Source organism: Hippoglossus stenolepis, chromosome 3 (genome assembly GCF_022539355.2).
Source record: "Hippoglossus stenolepis isolate QCI-W04-F060 chromosome 3, HSTE1.2, whole genome shotgun sequence".
Classification (NCBI taxonomy): Eukaryota; Metazoa; Chordata; class Actinopteri; order Pleuronectiformes; family Pleuronectidae; genus Hippoglossus; species Hippoglossus stenolepis.
Genome location: NC_061485.1, coordinates 21059725 through 21082768, shown reverse-complemented (window position 1 = coordinate 21082768; position 23044 = coordinate 21059725). Strand labels below are relative to the sequence as shown.

General features: G+C 43.3%; 1 protein-coding gene across 1 annotated transcript in view; it reads right to left on the bottom strand.

The window, feature by feature from the left end:
• Window positions 1-22583, bottom strand: part of celf4 (CUGBP, Elav-like family member 4) — an 89278-nt gene extending 66695 nt beyond the window's left edge. The window contains exons 1-2 of the mRNA XM_035153025.2: window positions 21754-22583; window positions 236-318 (exon numbers count right to left, since the gene is read on the bottom strand). Coding sequence (XP_035008916.1) covers window positions 236-318; window positions 21754-22036 — 366 coding nt within the window. The 5' untranslated portion in view covers window positions 22037-22583. The remainder of the gene's footprint in view (window positions 1-235; window positions 319-21753) is intronic.
• Window positions 22584-23044: the final 461 nt, after the last annotated feature.

The following is a 23044-nucleotide window of genomic DNA, read 5'->3' as shown; positions in this document are numbered from 1 at the left end:
GCGGTGGGGGGCGGAAGAGGAGGGATATTTAAGAGAAAGAAGAGCTGTGCTCATCTCTGGTGTACAGCCAGTGATAAACAGCACATGCCAGGAATGGTGAAGACGGCGGGTCCCCTTTGACTTGAAATAAATATAATGCATTATACTGTATTTTAAAAATGAACCCTGCATCTGCAATGTGTTTATGTAAGATCCCGCTTCTGGGTCGACATGGCTTTCGTCGTGTTCAACTTACCCCTGGCAGGGTCTTCTGCTCGTGCAATGCATTCTGGGCTTTCAGGGCCGACTCTCTGGCACAGTAGGTGAGGAAGGCACAGCCTGAAATACAGCGAGAGGGAGAGATAATTATTTGATGGGAACTGGGGACAGAGAAGCAGAGACAGCAATGGGAGGGGGCTGCACCAATCATCAGCGAACAGCCAAAAGACTACACACACACGCACACACACACAAGCACACAAGCCTGCAGCCACAGCTCTGACACTCTGTCTACATGGTCGCACAGGGAATTTGCTTGTGTTTGTGAGTGTGCGCCTGTGAGTGTTTGTGCACAATGAACAGCATTTCAGCAACTGAATAAACGGAATATTCCTGTGTATACAAACATGATCCATACACATGCAGAGACAGAAATGGACGTGGGACCAAAAAAATAATAAAAATCGTGGCGCTTTGGAGATCTGTTGCGTGAGAGCCACTGCCCACCAAACACATCGCATCTGAAAGCGCTTCCTCCCTGGCAGTCTGAAAATTGTAGTTATCCATTTGTCCATCGCGCGCCTTCGGCTGCTGTGACAGGGATAGACATTTCCCTGACAGCTTCTCTCTCTCTCTCTCTCTCTCTCTCTCTCTCTCTCTCGCACCCCTCCCTCCCCGCTCCTCCCTCCACCCTTCATTTCTCCGTCTCTCTGCCCATATGTTCCAAGACTACCCACAATCCTCGGTTTTGTTAGCACCTGGGCTGACATGTGGGGGTGGAAAGGAAGATGGAGACGCAGGAGGCAAGGAAGAAGAAGGAGAAGAAGAGGGAGCCGTGGGGAACGTGTAAGCCGTTCCCTCGCCACCCTCTGTTGACAGCGAGGCGCGCGCCACTGTCAGAGAGCTGACAAACTGTCAATCTGCAGATCAAGGCTAATGATTCATGTGTTTGACAGTTTAATAAAACACTTACAAATACAATTGCACAATAGGCTGCGGTGACGTGAATCGGTTTCAGGCAAAATTTCCCCTCGCACTAAATATGCAGGTGTTGTGCTTGTATGCTCTGATCCAGACTGTAGACAGCCTCTAAATGAAAGAAGCATTCATTTAAATAGAATTCAATTAAATTCAATGAAAGAAGGAAAAAGTCATGCAGAGGGGGGGATGATTAGTGTCTGTGTTTGCACAATGACAACAATATTAACAGACATTTGAAGCGTTTGAAAAAGAGCTCTGTTCCTGAACAATTGAGTCGACAGAAACATCACATTTTTTGGAATTACAGAAGTCTGCGTGAAGACATTGATAAACTGTTCCCCGCTGCCGTGCAACTCACACGAGAGACAAAAGAACCCCAGTTTGCTCTGAGAACATCAAGGACTGAATATTAGATGATTATCATAGACCCCTCCCCCCCAAAATACAAACACTGCAGTTTATAAAAAGCGTGCCCCCCCACCCCCCCACCCACCATCTCGCAGCTCTACCCAGTTCCACTTTGTTCTTTTTTTTTTGCATACCGGGGGCTATTTATTGTTGAGGGCAGCACCATGCGCTGTATGTAGAAGCAGCGTGCGTCTCATCCTCCTGGCTCCGTGTCTTTAACCCTGGGTCGTCCTGATGGCGGGACGCTGGGGAGCTCCGCCTGTTGGTGTTTTTAATTAACGGGCCTCTCTCTCATTAGGCGAAGTGGGAGCTGGCCGCTGACAGCTTGGCTACCTCCTCATCCTCTACGGGCCTGTCGTGTTAACGCTACATGCCGTAGCACCGTCCCACAGGAAGCACACGCGAGCCTCTGATTCACACGCCCGACACTCACTCGCATGATTGCAGCCTAGGCACCCACTACATCCAATATATCCAGAGGTCCAGGAGAACTGTGGAAAACACCGCTCAGTCAGATATTCTGATATTGAACACATCCATAAAATACTCACTGACAGCGTATTTTATTAGTTTTTTTTTTTACAACATCCATTCTTGCTTGTGGCATCTAAAGCATGATTTGACATTGTTCTCGCTGAATTTAGGCCCTGACAGCACTTGGTTAAGGTTAGAGAAAGTCTGAGGAAACTAGAGGACACAAACACACCAAACCAAAGCCGCGATATTTTAAGTAATCTTTACCAACATCGTTTCTGCTTGTCTCCCTCTACTCCCACCACCCAACCAACTACCCCCTTATGTACTGATTACGTGCACAAAAACCTGGCACTTCCTACTCTTGTGAAATGTGCACAACGGTGCCAGGAAATGCAATCCAGGCAGCGATTACATTTTATATTTCACATATTTACACGACACGGTGATTCTGGTATCGTTGATGTTTAGACTTATAGGGTCTTAATTCTCATTTCAACAGATCTAGATGTAAACTGCTTCCATTTGAGTAGCAGAAGTTCTACTTTTCAACCCTCTAGCCATCATTTATTTATTTTTCAGCTATTTATACTCCACTGCTCATTTACTAATTTCCATGCACTCATGGTTCTAGTACATGATGTTAGCCTGTTACAGCTGAGGTCATCCTGTGGACCTCCAGGTTTAAAGTGCTGACCATGCAGTTCAGCTAGTGACCTTTGTTAGAAGTTATTCCCCATCTTCCCCTTTCCTCATTTCATGTCAGCTCTATACTGCATACAATCGGGCAAAAGACCATAGGAAAATACTTATAGCAAGTATACACTGGTGGTTTGTACTTATTGTGTCAATAAATATACTGAAGATCGGACTGGTGAATATATCAAATCATCAACTATAGTATATCAATTATATGTATTTCCCCAAATCATAATTTGAATTTTTTTAAATTAGCTGGGCTCTTATACAAAGTCCCATTTTCTGCAAAGGTACTCTCAATGGCAAACTTTTCTTTAACTCTAGCAATGCATTATGTTTTAATCGTTTTTCATACATATCTATATATATATATCATTTTATTGTTGCGACTAATCCATGTACTCCTCACCTAATATTTTGCAGTCACGTAGAGCCTGATCACACCTCGTACTTGGAGCTCACATGGACGCATTTGCTATTGAAACGCAGTGGGAGCTGGACGGTCTAAACCTGGCTAAGACACTTACGTCACTCCCGGGGTAAGTTGGGGCCCACAGTCAACTCGTTAGGGAAACTACATCTAGCAAAGAAAGATGATCGAGTCAGAGATTCTCATAGTTAACAAGGTCAAAGCTCAACGCGTCTAACACAGCTGTCGTTTAAACGAGGCCTGGTGACAGTTGGCCGGATTCACCACTGCAGCTCGTGTCTTTCTCCTTCTTCCACCGGTAAGTATTCATAGTCTCCACCATTCCCTTGCTGCTTTCTTTCATCCTCTCTCTTCTTCTTTCCCATATACCCCCTTCTCTCTCTCTCTGTCCCATACTCTTTTTGTGTTTCTCCCCCCCTCTCTCACCTTCTTTCTGTCTCTCTCTCTCTCTCTCTCTCTCTCTCTCTCTCTCTCTCGGTGGGTGTGTGTCCCTTTAGGGTGTCTGCAGTGGTTGAGATAAGAAGCGAGTGTAGGACACAGGGGGATGGTGTTCACAGAAGCTAGGTGATCTTATCTTCTTTCTCTCCCTGTCTTACCGAGCATCCCTCGCTGTTCTGTTGCTTTTCCTCTTCCGCTGTTCTCCTCCCCCTTTCTTTTTGCTCCCTTGCCCTTCTCTCTCCCTCCCTCGCTCCCCTCTCCTCGCTCCCACAGATCCCCTCTGCACTGCTGTTGATTTGAATTTGAAGTGATGGGAAACCAAATTGGCAGCATTGACAGCAGAAACAAACAGCTTATCTCTCTCTCCTGGGCCAATATGGGTCTTAGTCAGATACCAGAGCTGCTGCCAGCATCTGACTTGTAACAATGATGATAAATTGAACGTTTGTTGACTGTCACTTTCTGTGTGTGTGTATGCGAGAGAGTGTGTGTCTGTGTGAGGCCGTGTTAGCATCTACACCAATCAGCCATGACGCTGAAACCAGAAAGTGGTTTTAACGTCATGGCTGAGTGGTGTAGTTCAGATATTTTAGCTTTGGTTGGCTGTGATAGCATGTGGACCATTGGGCATTAACAAGGATTTTACAGCTATTTTAGCTTTTCTTTACAATATTTTATTGTCCAATGGGGGAAAACAAAATAAGATGGACATAGAACACTGGCCTAACGCTTTTAAGTTTATATGGCTAACATATTAGCATGCAGTTGCCTTTTTATAAGTCTGGCAGTAGCATAACAATCTTAGTTTTAATTTGAAGTCATGCCATGGTGAAGGTAAGATATTCTCTCCATTAAGCTATGGTCTTGTTCCCCACCAACTGTGGATACTTTGGAAAGTACCTGCACCAGTAGTTCCAGAGGGAAGCTTGTTGCTAACTTTCTCTGTCAAACCTTTTTAAGTTTTCAAGATCTTTCACTAAAAACATGATATATGCATTCATTTTGTGCTTTTCTAGTCGTAATGACCAATCAAACTTTTTAAAACTACGAGTCACATTCACCCATTTGCTTGGCATGCATACAGCGTTTCTATATGACCAAACACTCATACACTGATGCTACATCTGGGAAATTTGCCCCAAGGCCACTTAGAAATGCGAACTGGAGGAGACTGGGATCAAACAACTGACCTTCTGATTAGTGGACTGAGCCACAGCCGCACAATCCTGATGAGAGCAGCAGAGTCAAAACTGAGCAGTAAATTGACCAAATACCAAAATAACAAGTGGAAAGATGCTGAAATACTAACACAGCACTTAGTGGAAGTGCAGAGTCTGCTGAGTCACAGTGGGTTTGCGACCTTTCTTTGTGTAATTTATTGTCACTATAAAAATACAGACTTTATCTATTTTATACCATTGTGATAATGATGTTTTACCATATGTAGCTATGTGTTTAATCAATTACAAAAACCTGTTTATCATACTTTATTTAATTCAGGATTCTTTTGCTTGAAGACAATAGAATTTAATGATATTTAGTCCCACCATTATCACAGAGTGTAAAATTCTTCCTCGAGTCATTAAAACTCCAATTCCCAGAAACATAACACAGACCATGACCAGGGACTTGAGTGCTGTAGATGTGGCTCTGGATGGGGACACTCCTATCTTCAAGTTTTACTTTGAAACTAATAATAATTCTACTAAAAGTAAAACTACAAACGCAATCCTGAGTTAGCGCTTTGCAGCGCTACTGGACACATGAAACACTTTTTACTAGCATGTATTGCCTGATGCCACCCACGAGTAGAAAGCTTGGGGACAATGTTATTGCACAAAATTCTCTAATTATCTTGTGCCTATTAATTCAGGGATTGTATAAGGCTGACATAAAAAGTCCCCCCCCCCTCTCTCCATCCTTTTATTCCCAGCCAGACGGAGAGAAACTCCCAGTGATCATTTAAATATTTCAGAACATCTTGGTAAGAGCCTAAAAAGAGTCAATAGCATTAAAAAGCTTTATCCACAGCGCAGCTGAAACTCCACGCTGCATCGCCCTGGAACTCTGCCTCGAAAAACTTTGGCGTGAAACTTTGTTTGAGGCTGTAAAATCTCAGTCAGTCAATAGAAATCTCCACGTCTCCCCCTTACCTCAGTTCTGTTAACACTTATCTCAGCCTGAAAAGGGTTCACCAAGGACAGCCTTTGCTCAGTAAACAGAGGAATGTTTTTTTCCTCCTTTTTAAAAGATTGACCTTAAGACAAGACTACTCTAACTGGATTTTTGTGAGTGCTATAAGGCTTAGATAACACTCCTCTACTCAATCTCAAAATTGGTCCGGGTAAAGATGAAGATTCTTAAATTATTTTGCATATAAAACCTTGGTCTTTTAGTTATATGGTGAAAACAAGTACCATCGAGTGCAGAGAGGAATACTAATAAGTGCTGTTTCAACAGAGTTTCTGATTCAAGAATGACATGGTTGCCCTTGCACTCAGTATGAGCCGTTTGATTGGTACTATTCACTTCATGTCTCATTCAAAACACCATCAAATGAAAGTTGATAGCAGAGAAAATACAGACAAATAGGATCTCTACAGTTTTTCTCCTATTCAATATTTCCCCACATGTTGTACACGTATTAGCAGCTTAATGAATATAGTGCTTTTACTCATATTTATAATGAAAGAGTTTGGATTGCTTCGAGTTAACTCTAGTTTCAAAGTAATACAAGAAAAAACAGACAAGCCCCCACACTTGTGCTTCTGCGAGGAATCCTAATCGCTCATATCCTCTTCACCTTTGCTGACCTTTCAGATCATTACTCACTATGGAAAAAAGAGACAGAGGATAGAGGCTATTTTAGGGGACACGGCCAAGGTCTCCAGGAACGCTCCAACTTTCTCCCCCGGATCATCTTAAAATCTTTAATTGGCAGCTGTAAACCCTGATTAAATAAAAAAGCACTTTAAAGCCCACAATACGAGCTTGGAGATCAGCACTGTACTTTGTGTGTTTGAACAAAAATTCTTAATTTACTGTTCAGAGGCCACATCAAGCTTCTTTTTTTTTTTTCATTGTGTAAAACAGGCCTTAAAAATTCAGGAGCTGTTTCAGGGACTAATGAATGCTGGTCTTGAGTATGATATTATTTCAGCGGCGTGAGGCAGAACTAAGGGGCAGTGTTATGAAAGAAGAGGTGAATTCATTTATAATGGAGTATAATAGCAGTCCCAGCTCTCCTATAGGCAACTATATGCAGATCTACTCCTTCTCTTCAGGGTAACAAGAAGAATGTGTAATATAGAAACGTGCACTACGAAAGCCATTGAGGAGAAGACAGATCAAAAGTTAATAACCATGTGATGGATGAAACTCAAAGGGACAGCACGACTGTACCTCTTGCTTTCTTTTATTTCTTTCCTCATCCTTAAAAGCAGGAGCAGGGCAAAGTAATTTAGAAGAATAGTGGCAGCAGTTGTAACTAAATTCCTCTCAGCGACGAGGATCATCAAGTATCAAGTTATTTGAAGGGTTCTATTCAGCAACACAGTGAAAATAATAAATTGCTAAAAAATTGTCAAAAAATATGTGGGCGACTACTTTGGGATTAAAAATGATGAAGCATAAAATACATATTAAAATAAAAACCTTAATTTGGAGATTTCTATATGTATATTTAACTGAGAACTTTGACTATATCTGCAAATTCTGGCACTGCAAATGCATGCTAAATATTACAATAAAAAAAATCCCCTTGGTTTTAATATGAATCCTTTTGATGTTTCCGTCAACATTACAATTATAAATAGAATATAAAAAAATATATCTTTTTATGACAAAAAACGTGCAGGAAAGAAAACTTTCAAATTGTATTCACGTGCGTGCATACATACATACGTGTGTGTGTGTGTGTGAGAGAAAGAGTGTGTGAGTCCCTGCAGATAACAAGTCCCATCTCTCGCCCTGCTTCCCAGAGTGGCCGTCTCTAAGCTGTGCTAATCGATTGGCAAAGGAGGAAAAAGGGCCAGCTTTAATGTGTTGCATGTGAAGGATTTACTGGAGAGCAGAGCCACTGAATCAATGGAGTAGAAAATGCATCATTAAGACAGTGTCACCCCCCCCCCATCCGAACACACACATAAACACACACACACCCCTTAAAACCTACCGACAACACCCCATAGTCCCTCGAAGGTCGGGACGGAATACACACTCACACATACTTATACACACACACACACACACACACACACACACACACACACACACACACACACACACACACACACACACACACACACAAAAACTAGGTTTACATGCGACGCATGAGCTCTCATGCTACAAAGTAAGACAACTTTCTAAACAACACACAAGTCTATAACATATTTATACAAATTGTGATTGAACTCACACTCACACACACACACACACACACACACACACACACACACACACACACACACACGGACCAATCACCTCACTCTCATCCCTCCTCAGCCATTTTGACCCAAATTCATCTTTTCAAGATTTAAATTATTAAATGTGTTTTTGCAGCACTTTTATGCCCAAATTACAACAGTCCTGCGTGTTTCGGACCTTTACAGTGGAAAAAGCTCTGAAAATGTGTTTGGACAAACTTAGGCCATCACAGGACATGAAAACTCTCCTCTGAAAACTAGACTACACACTTAGAGGCTGAATGGTTTTATTCATCACTTGGGTGATTTGGTTTACTCTCATATACATCAGGACTTTGAGAGACAGGATATACCAGCCCAGTAATCAAAAGAATTACATCTATATCGGACAATCCTGCACCTTAAGACTGTCCAATGTAAACAATGCAGAAAGTTATCTGTCTTACGAGTGAGTTATACTTATGATATCTACTATTATAATTGGTGTGGTACAAGTCGCGGTTCGACAAAGGGCCTTTCTGTGAGCAGTTTGCACGTTCTCACGGTGTCTGTGGGGGTTTTCTCCGGGTTGTCCAGCTTCCTCTAACATGTAAGTTGAGTTTAGGTTCATTGGAGACAACCGAACATACAATTTATCTGTCATGTATGAAGCGTGTACCTTTTTTGAATGGTGTCAGAAACTTCGCTGTGAATAGTTTAGCTGATAGTATATGTATTGTATTTTATTTTATGAATGTTGAAAATGTGTAGAATGACAGGAAAGGAACTTTCGTATGGATGGATGTATGGATGGATAGATAGAAAATTGAAAAGATGGATAAATAAATGGATAAATTGATAAATGGATAGATAGACAGATATAAGAGAAGCACTTGGCAAAGCCGATTAATCAAAAATCTGCATGTAGATAATCATGTATCACTAAGAAGACAAAGTGCTTTACTTCTGTCATGGGAGTGGTCCCATGTCTGGTCCCCCTGGTAAAACACTTACAGGATAAACACTCCCATTAATATTCCTCTGTGCACCTCTCCACTCCCCTCCACTCTCCCCTCTTCTCCTTTCCTCTCCCTGTCCTATTATCCGGCCTCGGCGGACATCCTGTCCTGTCCCGTCCGCCTTGCCAACCTGCAAGATGGAGATGAGAGGACGATCCAAACGCAGAAGGGGGAACATGAATCATTACACTTCCTGTTGTTGCATGCTGTCCGGGGAAGGAAGAGAGAGGACGCCCCCGGGGCTCCGATTGATTCCGGAGACTTAATTGGGTTTATTAGCCAAGATGTTGGGCCCCGCGAGGAGGCTCCCAGAGGCCACCCCCCCCCCCCACCCCATTCCCACTCTTCTGAAGGAGAAAGCCTGCGTAATTGTTTTCCCTCCATCTTCTGTGTCATTGTCAGATGGGTCCTGCGGGATTATTAGCAACCCCAGGTCCCTCAATAATTCATCCAGAGCTATTTATACACAGATGGAGAGTCCTCTAAAGTCTCCCCCAGTGAGCTTATCTGACGCTTAGACAGACAGACAGAGAAAGAGAGAAGGCGATAGAGAGGAACAGTCCTACAAAGGGAAAAAGCAAGAGACGGAAAGACAGAGAGAAAATAGGAGAGACTTACAAAGACAGTAAGAAGGATGGAGGGAGGCGATCACAAAAACAAATGCAAAGACGAGCGACGCGAGTCTGACAGTGTATACAACAGTGAGAGAGAGAGAGAGAGAGAGAGAGACGCGCTTTAGGTAGACACAATGACGATGTTTCTGGTGTGCATTGAGTTTCAAGGTGAAACTCTCATCTGCTTTGTCAAAGTGAACAAAAGCACCGTCCCGGGAATAGCACACCCTCACACAACACACATTAATGGCTTTTAATCCCCCTTTTCCCTCCATTTAACACAATTAAGATGTTTGCAAAGCGAACATGGACCAGCAGTCGCTATAAGAAGGACAGATGAAAGACGTTCACGGATTTTCATACGCAAAGTAAACACAGTTATCCGTCCTTTCTAACGTGTCAACGTGTTATAAGACCAACAAAACAGCAGCCAGCCATTTCTCAAATCACCTAATAATTCACTAACATAACATTAACACATTAGCATATTAACATTAGCGTGTTAAGTCGCTTCTAATCCCAAACAGATAGCGATAGGGCTGCACAAGGCTGCATGCTTTTAATAGCTTTGGAGATACCTGTGTCTTTCCGCCTCCAAGTCGAGGAGACATTTTGTTGTCGTCCGACTAATGAAGCCTTTGGCGCATAAAGTTGATTTTCAAAGTCCTCTTGTTGGCGCTCCAACCACAGATAATTATATATATTCATCCCCTTTGGCAGTCACTTTTATCCAGCTCATTTAGAAAGCTTGGCTTCCTCTTGGACAAATTGGAACATTGAAAGGCAGATTGGAGTGATAGTTTTTACATTTTGCATTGATGGCACATTAATCAGGACAACTATAGCTATGGGAAAAGATTTGCTTAAACGCCCAGTGAAAAGCCGGCCATTTGTCTGTTGCAAATAGTATCACAAAAGTTATGTCATTATCTGAAATGCATTCTTTCTGCCTGTAGAACAGAGTCTTACGCTGTAAATCCATAATGGACTAAAACATGGGAGCTTAGCTCGAGAAAATAACTGCCAATACATTTACAGAATGTATAATAAATCCCAAGAAAATGTTTTTATATACAGCCCGAAAGTTTTTTTTTTTTTTTAAAGCTCAAAGTCTGTAACTACTCATTATCTTCTGAACTAAAAACTCAGTTTTTAAATAGAAACGTGGCTGTGCATAATTGTCAGTAAATTAATGACTTATGCCATATTTCATCTTTGGTGCTGTGGTTTGAAAAAAGGGTCATTGAAGTGTGAATATTCAGATTTAAATAAAAAACTGTTATAATTACAGCACTTTTGGAACATAACATTGGAAAGCAGTTTCCTAATTTTCTACATGGGCTTTGTGAAATGGACTTCTGTTGGCTTGGGGTAGAACCCGTGCCAAATTAATTGCTACTGCCCACTGTGTCCTCATGGTATTGATGAACGATCCATAGAGGAATACACTGTTTTCTCTCTATTTCTGTCACACACACATGCACACAGACACACAGACACACACACACACACACACACACACACACACACACACACACACCCCACTAAGCTTATCAACTGGCCAATGCTGACACACACACATGGTTGCATACACACACACACACACACACACACACACACACACACACACACACACACAGACGTCTCTGTCTCTATCTTTAAACCCCGTGAAATCATTCCACACCAAGTGAAGCGGGGTATGTATAGGTTTGGCCAGGATTCCCATCTCCTGTTCTGTGATTAAAGGACCAAACTAATAGGCTCTGTCTCGTTGGGAACCTGCATGAGGCTGGGAGAGACCTCAGAAGCCATTAAATTGCAAATCTGTAATAATTTGCTGAAGGCTTTCTGTCCAGATCATTCCCTGGGCTGATTTGTGCATTGAGGTAGCACTTTGAATAGCCAAAGCACAAGCCCAGCTGAGGCCACCGGCTGGTCGGCCAAGTTAGTCTACCAGAGGGCACGCTCAACATTCACTCAGGGCTGTATTTACTTTACAAGAAATCATGGTGCAGACTTGTGCTGGGCGTTTTTTTCATTTAATTTGTGCCCCCAATCTGTGCAGAATTAGAGCCTGATTCATGAAGGCGGCAGCTAATCATGCAATAAGCAACTATTGGCTGGATCTCTGAGAAAAGCAGGGCTTATAAAACACAAAAAGGTGCAGATAATGGTCAGGTACAAAAATGTAATAAATGTAATGTAAATAAATGTAAATTAAATTAAGCAATCAGACCCTGCCTTTGTTTGCTGTTGGCTACTGGTCTCCTTTTAGTTAAATATAATTTTCTAACTGATTAAGTGAATAGAATAAAAATGTGTCCTTACCTCCTCCGTTGTGTGTTAATGAACCCATGGATCTGACTAAATCCAGCAGAATATCCACACTACTTATGCCACGTTTGCGAACATCTCCATCAACTCCCTAAAACACATCTTTTGGATCAGCTTTCCTCGTGGAGCGATGGCAGCTGACAAGAACACTCTGTTCACTGCCTCAGTTGTGTTTCTATATGTGCTCCTCTTACTGGTATTAAATGGTTGGCTTCGTTGGAAAAATGTCACATACTGTGCACAATTCAAGGTATATCAACATGTGTCGGCTCAAGCTGCCAGGCTGTTGATTGGAAAAGTTTGTGACTGTTAAACTGTTTTTAAAGTCATATTTCAATCTTAAGACACGTTCCTGTCTATTTACTTATACATATTTAATTTGATCGAGAAATACTTAAGAGGCATCTTCATTGATTACATTGCTTGTTGTACATCACGTGACAGAAGACTTTGAAATGATCTACCAACAGTCTTAGAGTCAAGAAAAGAGTCCACATGCTTGACTGATTGGAGCTGACTTAAAACAAAATGAATAAAATGAGACTTTGTTACCGTGTGAGGCCAAAATCAGAAGCTTCAGTATCACGCAAAATTAATTAAAGATATTATTCCTCTTAGCTGCTACCTATGTAATACCAAACATTGAGACACTGCAGGAGGCAACATATGGAGAAAAAAAATAATGTTCCACACACACCAATTTGACAAATATATGGTAAGACCTGTCCTATTTACATGTTGTCAGAGACGTTGCTAATACGGAGGGCACTTGCTTATTTACCCCCAGGGATGGCTGGGAGCTGCAGGGGTTTAATTCTGCTCCGATTTCCCAGGAAGGTCATTCTCCTTCTCGGGCCATGATGGCCACAGAGTAGTGCTTAAATCTGGCTAAACGCAGCCTATAAATTACAGCAGAGGACGGAGGGGTCAGAGCCTGGCATGGAACTGGGCCAGAAGCTATCAATCTGCTGGGGCCAGCGAGGGCGACATCTGTCTCTGGGACTCCCTCACTCTTTTTACTTCTCACTCAGTCTGTCGTTTTGCCTCCCTGCTTTTCAGTCTTTGCGTCTCGGCCCCTCTTTCCTCTCTTCCTTCTGCTCAGTCGGCTCCTGTCATTGAACAATCTCTCTGTGCCTCCATTTTTAGTCTGCACCTGTCTTAACAATCTCTGCTCTCGTTCTTTTATATCTCCCTGCCTCTTGATATTCTCCCTTTGTCTTTGTGTGCCACCCCCCCGCCCGAACTCTCTTCCACGGATCTCCCTCGCCTCTTTTCACGCATTCTCTTACATCATCCGTGTTTCAACATCCCTCTAATTCTCCTTCTCTCTCTTCCTCTCCCCCTCTCTCTCTCTCTCTGTGTCTTGAGCTCCTTGTCGTTTTACGCACTCTTGCACCATCTCCCTCTGCAGCGATATGTTTTGGTCTATCTGCTCTCCAACCAGCAGGATAGGATAAAGCTTTGTTGTACTTTCTCTCAGTGTGATGCCAATATGATATGAATGGTAATATCTGAAAGCAAAATACACTGACCTACACAGTTTTTGGGAGAATGAAATTGGAACAGCGTGAACCCCACGGGTGTGCAGAAACAAATACAAAGTTTGACAAATCTAAAGCTGATCAGATGCCTCGTGTCATTCGGCGCTGCACCAACTAACCACATTTCTCAGATATAATTACAGAGCTTCCCTGAACTGAGTCGCAAACTTCAGATGTTCCTCTTGCATCTGATAATTTAAACATAGGATGCTGGCTCTGGGACTCAAGTCGAAACTTAAATCTAATCTACAACAAACATTTCAGTTTCATCAGAACGTCTTGCTTTACATTTGCTGTACCCAAACCCTCGGAAAACATCTGCACGACTTATTAATCTTCCTCCATTTTCTGAATCAAACTTGGCCTTGAATAATTGAGAGGGATCTTTGAAAAGCCCTAACCTTCATTCCCACCCTCCTTTTACAAGTCAACGTGGTGCATTTTTAATTGGGGGACATGAAATAGGCATGAAGGGAGATGGGGGAGAAAGTGAATTGAATCAGGGACATTTAAACCTGGCAGTCATCACACAGCATATAGGTGATTGTATATATGCATGCATATAAAGAGGAGGCTAAACACTGTGTGTGTCCGGCCTGACAAGTGGCACATGCTCGACAGTCTTTGTCGGGGTTTCTGTCTGGGACAAATAGTACACGGCTCATGTAATCCCTGCTTTAGAATATCCCAGCAGGCAGACCCAGATACGCCACTTCGAGTTACGTTTAGCAATTTGGTCGAGAATAAACATCAATTCAACTTTCTATGAACCATAAATCTCCAAAGCCAAAACAATTTGTTCAGTGTGCATGAGACAATTTTTTACGGGCAAAAAAAATGTAAGTCTGTGTTTCACTGTTTGCGTTGTTGTAACATTGATTTGCTTTTTTAAAAATGACGGCAAAACTTGACCTTATAAGGACAATGTAACAAGTGGAATAAATATATCTGTAATTAGATGGAGTTTGAAATGAATAAAAGAGATTTGGAGGAGAGTGGGCAACAAGAATCAATGCTTGCTGGATATGCATTAATGGGCCACTGCCGTGATTAGCTGTGACAAAGTTTGCTTCTATTTTTCATATTGCTGCTGTGTCATGCTTCTCTCTCCTTGTGGAGATGCCTCTGCAGTCGGGCTGCAACTGGACCGATTTAAATGTGCAGCTACTGAAGCGTTCGAGTCAGGTTTGGGCCTAAAATCTAAATCTTACTATTAAACATTAATGGTGACCATGATAAATGGCTGATCTGTATATGATAGGCACATAGAATATAGTACAGCACAACATAAACACACACATATCCAGACCATACGCACATAAGGATGAACTCACACAACAAATACACAGATAAAATGTATACACATCCCACATATACTGTGCACACACAGATACAGGGCATGGATATTATTATATTCCCTATCATAATGCCTTCTGACTGTGCAAAGCTTGATAAAAGGAGCCTGAAGCTCTAATCCAAAAGGCAAAACACCTGTTTCTCACACACACACACACACACACACACACACACACACACACACACACACACACACACACACACACACACACACACACACACACCCAGGGGATTCAGAACCTTTTGACTGTTGAACAAAAGAAATTGCGTTTAAGCCTTTAACATGAATAACTACATATAGAGTACAGTGCCTGTGTAAATGCATGGCACTGATAAGAGATCCAGAAACATATATGGAGCTCAGTAAGATATAATCAAAAATCACATGTAGTTCACTGTAGTAGATTGTAATGGAAGCAGCATGGGTAACACATGTTTATAGTTGTATCCATTCTATTGTAAAGAAATTGTTTTATTAAGCCAAAAAAACTGGGCTCTTCCCCTCAGGTAGTTCTATTATTAGCAATACGGACACAAATAATTGCAACCATAAGTAGAACAAAAGTAAAACTGTGAGACAACATGTAAGACTTTCCAACATTTCAAAGCTATTGCATTCCCCATCTCCAGATCCAGCCACCGGTATTTGAAGCAGTGTGTGTGTGTGTGTGTGTGTGTGTGTGTGTGTGTGTGTGTGTGTGTGTGTGTGTGTGTGTGTGTGTGTGTGTGTGTGTGTGTGTGTGTGTGTGTGTAAGTGTAAGTGGTATTAGTGGGAGCTAAAGGATTGAAGGGGCCCAAAGCGTCAACGTTTTAAAAATTTAACACAATAATACTTAGCTGATGCAAGAGTCTTGAAAACAGAAAATATTTACCTCTCCAAGGAGTATTTAAAAAAAATGTTTCCCCCTATCCTCTGAAAGAACGGTACACCAGGACAATGAAGGTGGCAACTGGAGAGAAAGAGCAAGGGAAGAAGGTACAAGCTGCTTGGCCTCTCTTTGTGGAAAACAAACGGCCAGATGTCGAACGAAACATTTATCCCTCTAAAATCTATCTATCTATCTATCTATCTATCTATCTATCTATCTATCTATCTATCTATCTATCTATCTATCTATCTATCTATCTATCTATAATCAAACCACAATTCATCTTACAGTACTTAATACTACTATGCATTTCCTTTCATTCTACACATTTTCCATGTGCATGAAACAAAAAACACTAATATTGTCCGTCTGTCTGTCTGTAAATTGTTGACTTCAGCATCAGCAGCCTCTATGACCTGTTACGATAGCCACATATCATCATGATGTTGCCATGTGGAACAAGTATCTCCACACTAACACATAGAAGATATACTGTACGCTGACTGGACCATTTCGCTGAACGATACCAGACATGCATGAGCTCCTGTGCTGATAACACAAAAGATTTCTGGGCAGTTAATGGCAAATGGAAATTTTTACACGACCATGCCACTGTGGTTATTCAAGTTAAATCAACAGAGCTCAACAGCTTGGTTCCAGAAGTAAAAATTAAATGTCCGAATGGAGATTCTGATTATCAGCCATAATGTTGTAACCATCCAATGTAGACTTACCAAAAGCTATGAGATTGATCATAATGGGAAGGAGAAGTACTAAACTACCCACAATCCTTAGGTGTAATTGCAAAGTCTTGAATTGGCAGAGCTCGCTGTTACCATGGAAATGACCACAACAGCAAAAATACATGTGGGCTATGATCTTATCGTTAAGTGTTACTGCACTGGGTTACTATACTATACACTAGGAAACAGTCGATACACACATACAAGTCACAAACGACAAAATATTGCAACACTACATTAAAAACAAGGTTAAATTAAAAAAGAAGCACTCGGAAAAGGGATCCTTCGCAATGGTTTATGGGATGCCTCATTCCTTTACTCTTAGAATAAATAAACATCGTCTTGTACCTTTGCCTTTTTTATGTTTCTCAATATTTTTTTGCTCTGAATCAAACGTTTTATGGTCACGATTAATCTCGTAGCTGGTCGGCCGGGTTCCAGGCTTAAAACTCTTTTCATAAGTCAATGGAGAAAATGAATGAGAAATGTATTTCTTGAACCAGAGCTGTTCTGAAAGTGGACAGCCACTGTCAATGTATGGTGGTTTCGCAGCTTAAATGTGCTTTCATTGTGTGACCAAAACTTTTGCACCAGTTTCTGGGGGCTTGCTGAATGAGAGCCAGTTTCAGTCAGTCTGTAGGAAGTGAGATAAGATGAATGGGTCGGTACATCCATCCCTTTACATTATCTCACTCTCTCTATGTAAAGGCCAGTGGTTTTAATGAGAGGACCGCCGAGGTCACAGGAGCCACAGGACTCCAGCCATCCTGACTGCTGTTAGCATGCTAATCCTTGCACGAGTTCTATGAGCACTCCGTCCTTTGGCTTAGGGCGGTCATCTCTCACTGTGACTAACTGGCTCCCTGCTCGGCCATCAGCCCGGCCCCCATCTGACAGTCCCCTCCAATAATAATGGACAACAGAAGCAGCGCTGCCTTGACAACGGTCCTCCTGACAAATTAGGCTCACTGTACTCCCTGCTCTGGCTCCGCCTCTTGTTTCCCTCTTGTTGCTTGGCAGTTCTGGGCTCTGCCAGGACAAGGGTGCGGCGCGGCGCCCGTGGAGTGTACTTTCAAGAAGTGACCTCCTCTGTGACACATGTTGCCTTTCTCCCTGACAAAACACTCAGAATCGATTGTGATGCGTCTTCATAGAAACGGGGCACAATGTGGGGCCTGAGCGTGCATTCTGAGCTGAGCTGAGCAGAGTGGAGGATTCTGGGCCAGGGAGGAGAGGAGGAGTACATAAACCCAAACACACAGGCACACTCATTCATAGATGCACACACACACACGCGCACACACACATACACACACACGTCTGCACAAACACACATACACACACACACACACACACACACACACACACACACACACACACACACACACGCACACTCATCCCAAACCAAATGTGAGAGGAAGAGAGGGAAGGATCCCACGGTGAGGATGATGCAACTGGAGTGAAATTTCGGCCGGAACGCATGCTGCATTAACGCAGACCTGCAGGATGGAAAAAAAAACAAAAAAACACACACACCCTCCTCCTTTCTGTCCTTGTTCAAAGGCAGATTTGGTTTTATCCTTTTTCTCTTTTTGCAGATCTCAGATGGCAACCTGTAACATCTAATTGCCTGAAATGAAACACAGCGTGAGTTTTTCATGTTTTTGGCATCATGACTTCCTGGCCTCACCAAACACGCTAAGCTCAGCGATCAGATCTGAACCTTCTTCTTCCCTGACATAATCAGTTAAAAGAGCTGAAATATCAAAAGCGCAGGAGTTCAGTGGGAACATAACTCCCTTTATGACCTGCACAGATTATAGCCGCCATCTGTAGCATAAACCATCTGCAGTATGGGTAAATTTAAACAAGATTACTATTGGTCATTACAATGTTTCCACTTGTTTGATTTCAAACATATTAAAACTTATATGATCGTATAATAATTTTCTAAAGTATTGATATGAAATTATAAAATGGCTTAACTGCCATAGTGGTATCACTCATTACCACTCATGGTTTTCATATGGGCTGGTGGCACCCATTGGAAGATCAATGGAAAGTCGCTGGCCTGAACTAAAGTCCTGTTACATTTTGTTTACATTACTTGTCGGGTCAATATGGATTATTTGGCACAAAACTACATTAAGTTTAAACACCTGCTTTGACTTTGAACAACTCTCTATGCTGAGAGCTGCTAATGACTTTAATCTGGGCAAGGACAAATGCATTAATCATATTAAATTAACACCAAATAAAACAATAGCAGTAAAACAAACTTGGTGACACTTGCATTTGCTTAAAGGTGATGAAGACAATAAGGGTCTGCCGAGGAACACAACACTGCCTGAAGATGTGACAGCCGTAAACAATAGGTAACACCTTCATTTATTACATGTCTTCCCCTTATCGTCGCAGCTCAATTGCCCCCGGTGATTATTACATGAAATCTGGCTGATGAATAGTGCTAGAAGTCATATCTACACAGTCTCCTCTTGAATAGACCCCCACCTCCCATGCTGCATTGCCAAAGAGAGGAGAAAGAGAAAGGGCTGGCTCTTTGTGCTATAGCCATGCCTCTCAGCCCCGTTGTGCACGGCGGCAGCGGCGGCAGCAGCCGGTGACCATTATAAATGGCCTCTATTAGCATGGCTCGGTCGCAGAGGGGAGAGAAATAAAATCATTGGGAGAATGTAGGCCTGCACTGGTGTCCCTGCGCCCGCTCCCAGCCTCCACAGACCCCCGTCCCGTGCTCCCCTCCTCCCCGCCCCCTTCCACCCCTCCATTCCAAGGGGACAGAATCCTAAAGACTAGATTACTAGTGATACATGGAGTCATTATGGGGAGGGTTATGGCAATAGTATCACAGGCACGGCTGACAATGGCTATAATAGGCGTCTCTTTCTTCAGAGGTATAGCATTACCATAGCAAAGGCTGTTTCTTTACTCTTGTTGATGTACAGCAGAACAGGACGGGGGCCTTTTATTACCAGCCGCGGAGAAAAAAAAACAGCTCTGTATTATCAAGCTGAAAACCATGCCTCCTTCTTTGCAAAAGTGCTCTGTCTCTTTGCGTAAAGTTAAATGAACACAACAGTATCCCCAGATAAGGCATTACATTGTTAGCGACGACAGTTACCAAGAATGTGCAATTTGAAAAAGCACAGGTAGAACAAATGTGCAAAGGAAATGGCATCCACAATCTCTGGTTCAAGCTGAGGCTTTGTACTCCCACAGCCATTACAGAACATGATGTACTGTCACTGAAAAGGCAACGAGTCAGTGTGAGTACAAGTGCCCAAGTAACTGTTTGAGCACAAGATTTTCATGCATATTAAAGATGGATTTAAATGGCATGAATTTCACAGAGAAAAAAAAGACGAAATAAAAGGTATAAAGATAACAACTGATTTTTCTTTCAAATATTCGTATATGTGTTTGCAAGTGTGTTTACTTTTGTTTCAAACTCTTGCTGCGATAGAACACTCTACCTGATTCCCATAATGTGCTGCGTCGTCTTCAATAAAAACCAGTGTGACGGCAGCGCACACAGTCAGTCACTTTGCCTGTTATTTGTGGGACGTGTTGTCTTTTACTGCTAATTTGGGAATCGGCTCCGGAAACCTCGGGAAGGCGTGAGGAGTCTGTGGAGGGAACGCGGCCTTCAAACAGCTTGCTGTGAGCCAGTGAGCCGGTGAGCCGGGGAGTAGCTGGTGCCTGCAGCTAGTTAAAATATGAGCGCAGCGGGGGCTTGCTAATGAAAGCAGGGGCCCCGGCCGGGAAGCAGGGCTGTAGATCGCGGTGAGGAGACAGTTCTTCGAATCAGCTGGCGAGCCGTGCCTATAGTTCGGGGCCCACTGGTGATTAACCGTCCAACGGGGAGTCGCTACTACAGCTGGGCTATTAATAAGAGATAACCCCCCCCAACCCCAAACCCTTACCCTTCCTCCCCTCTTTGGTTCGCCCCATGCCTGCAGACAGTCTCCACCCTCTGGAATTATTTGTATATCATAATCATTTCCTGACACATGGTGCATGTTACGCATTGTTTACACGGGGCAGGGGGAAAGGGAGAGAGAGAGAGAGAGAGAGAGAGAGAGAGAGAGGCTGGCGGTGGTGGTCCGGGTGGAGAACCCGAAACGTGATCACTCATTCTTAATGTAGTACTTTGCTCCCCGGGGAGATGTCCTGCAGGTACAGCAGATCAATTAGTGACCTCTCATTAGGTGGTGATTTGCAGAGAATGACCCTTCAGAGTAGAAAATAAAATACAAGATTAAGGCACCATCGTGCCCCGTTGCACCAAAAGTGCAAGGCCGGTCGTTAATATTAACACCAAGAGGCCGTGTAACATTGTCCCTCCAAAGTTAATGATAATTCACTGGCACCGATACTGTAACAAAGAGCTCAGCCCCGTTTCAGTCAGAGGAAAAGTTATACAAAATAAACCCAGGTGGTGAACTGTGCACGGCTGTAAAGTGGAAGAAATTAAAAATGATTAATCCTCTGTGGTTTATTGTCAATTTCTAATTTTCATGGAGGAATAACCATGATCACCAACAACTGAAAACCCTTAAAGGGTGTGAAAGTACAGTATATTCATTCATAGGCTTACTCCCTTCTGTGTTACACATGTGCGTACACACGTGCACGCGCGAACCCATTCCCCACACACACACACACACACACACACACACACACACACGCGAACACACGCACACTGAGAGAGTTACGGGCAACAGAGTGCACTGTGCTGCGGGCAATCAAACACAGCCTCCCCGCTATTGCAACGTGAAAACGTGCGGTTAATGGCCTGGATTTAGCGGCGCAGTGAATGAAAACACGTTTACAGCCGCTGGACCAGACGTGTGAACACTCCCGCGCACGCAGCCCCCAAATAGGAACATCGCTCCTCCTAATATCGCCCCACATGAATTCATGCCGTCGTGACTCCCGATTCGTGACACTCGTGCTTGGGTATGTGTGCCCCAGAGGAGAAAGCACTGGATTTCAAAGCCAATGGCATGTCTCAGAAAAATAAATAATTCTGGTGACCATCAATGCTGACAACAACACACCGTGCGTAAAGTCATCCTGGCTCCAGCGCTACAGAAAACTGCCCAACAAATGTGCAGTTGTAAGGTGCCCATCATATCACGCGTGATTCGGGATCTTCACTCTCACCAATGTGTGACATAAAAATAAAGTCGAGCCACACTTGTCTCTCATACATGAACACAACCCACCTTTGTGCATGCCCGTGAATCGGTCCTTGAGCACGGTGAGCTCGTAGATCTTGCCGAACTCCTCGAAGAGGGGCCGCAGGTCCTTCTCGTCCAGGTTGCGGGGGATCTGACCGATGAAGAGTTTGATGGCATCGTGGTCCTTCATGGGGATGGTGGCCGGACAGCCCGCCGGGCTGTGGCTGTGGCTTAATCCGTTCACGAGCCCGTTCGTGCTGGCGGAGACCACACCGACTCCGACACCGTGCAGCGAGCCGTCCACCTGCCCGTTGGTTAAAGTTGCCATCTTCGGACCGGCCAGTGAGTTGGGATGGGAGCACAACAGCGGCGGCAGCAGATCGTGATGGTGGAGAATCGTTTTTTTTTTTTTTACGCTGAGAGGAAAAAAAAGAAGCTGGTGCAAGTCTTGGTCAAAATTTGGTTCCGAGACCAAGTCGTGCCAGAGCTGATTCCGCTCTCGTCCTATCAAAGCCAATATTTACATTGATGTGAAAACACATGTAAGCGTTTGGCGAGGACGCGGTGCCGTGGGTCCCGGTGGAGGCTTTGATTCCTTATATTTATGTCCTACCCAATAACTCGTTCATTGATTTCATAAAAGAGAGACAGAGAGAAAGAGATGGAGAAGGGGGAGGGAGAGAGAGAGAGAGAGAGAGAGAGGGAGAGAGAGAGACCAAGAGCGTTCACTGTCTATTTACACCCACGTTCCCTCGTCCCAGCTTCTTGGCACCCTTTTATTTTTTTTGCATTGAGGAGTCGGTATGGGTGTCTTCTCGGTTTAAACGGACAGGACCGGTTCAGTCTCCGGCAGAGCGGCGGGGAGGTTTGAGAGGAGGGTCCCGCTGTAAACTCGGCATATGTCGGACCCAGCGTTTTCTCTTCCCCCCTCTTTCTTATGCGAGGACACAGTGGTACATTCCAGCGAGGGGAGAGGGGTCTATAAATAGAGAAATATAGAGAATACGGTCCTTTGTGCTCTCACTCGGAGCAAATAGCTGCACCTTCACGAAGTCAAGAATGCATCAGTTCTTAAATGACACACACACACATGCTCCTATTGCAATAAGCTGTAAAACGGTGCAATGATAATTTACACCTGCATGTTTAGAATCGTGCAAAAATAAATATTCGCTGCTGATATAGATGAGGTTGAAAACAATGTCTGCCGCTGTCAGGTTTGATTTTGTGCTTAAATCATAGTTCTTGTTATATTATAGCCTCTTCATCCTCATCCTGCTCCTCATCCTCCTCCTCCTCAGCAGCAGCGAGTCGCTCCGCTCCAGGACGGTGGACA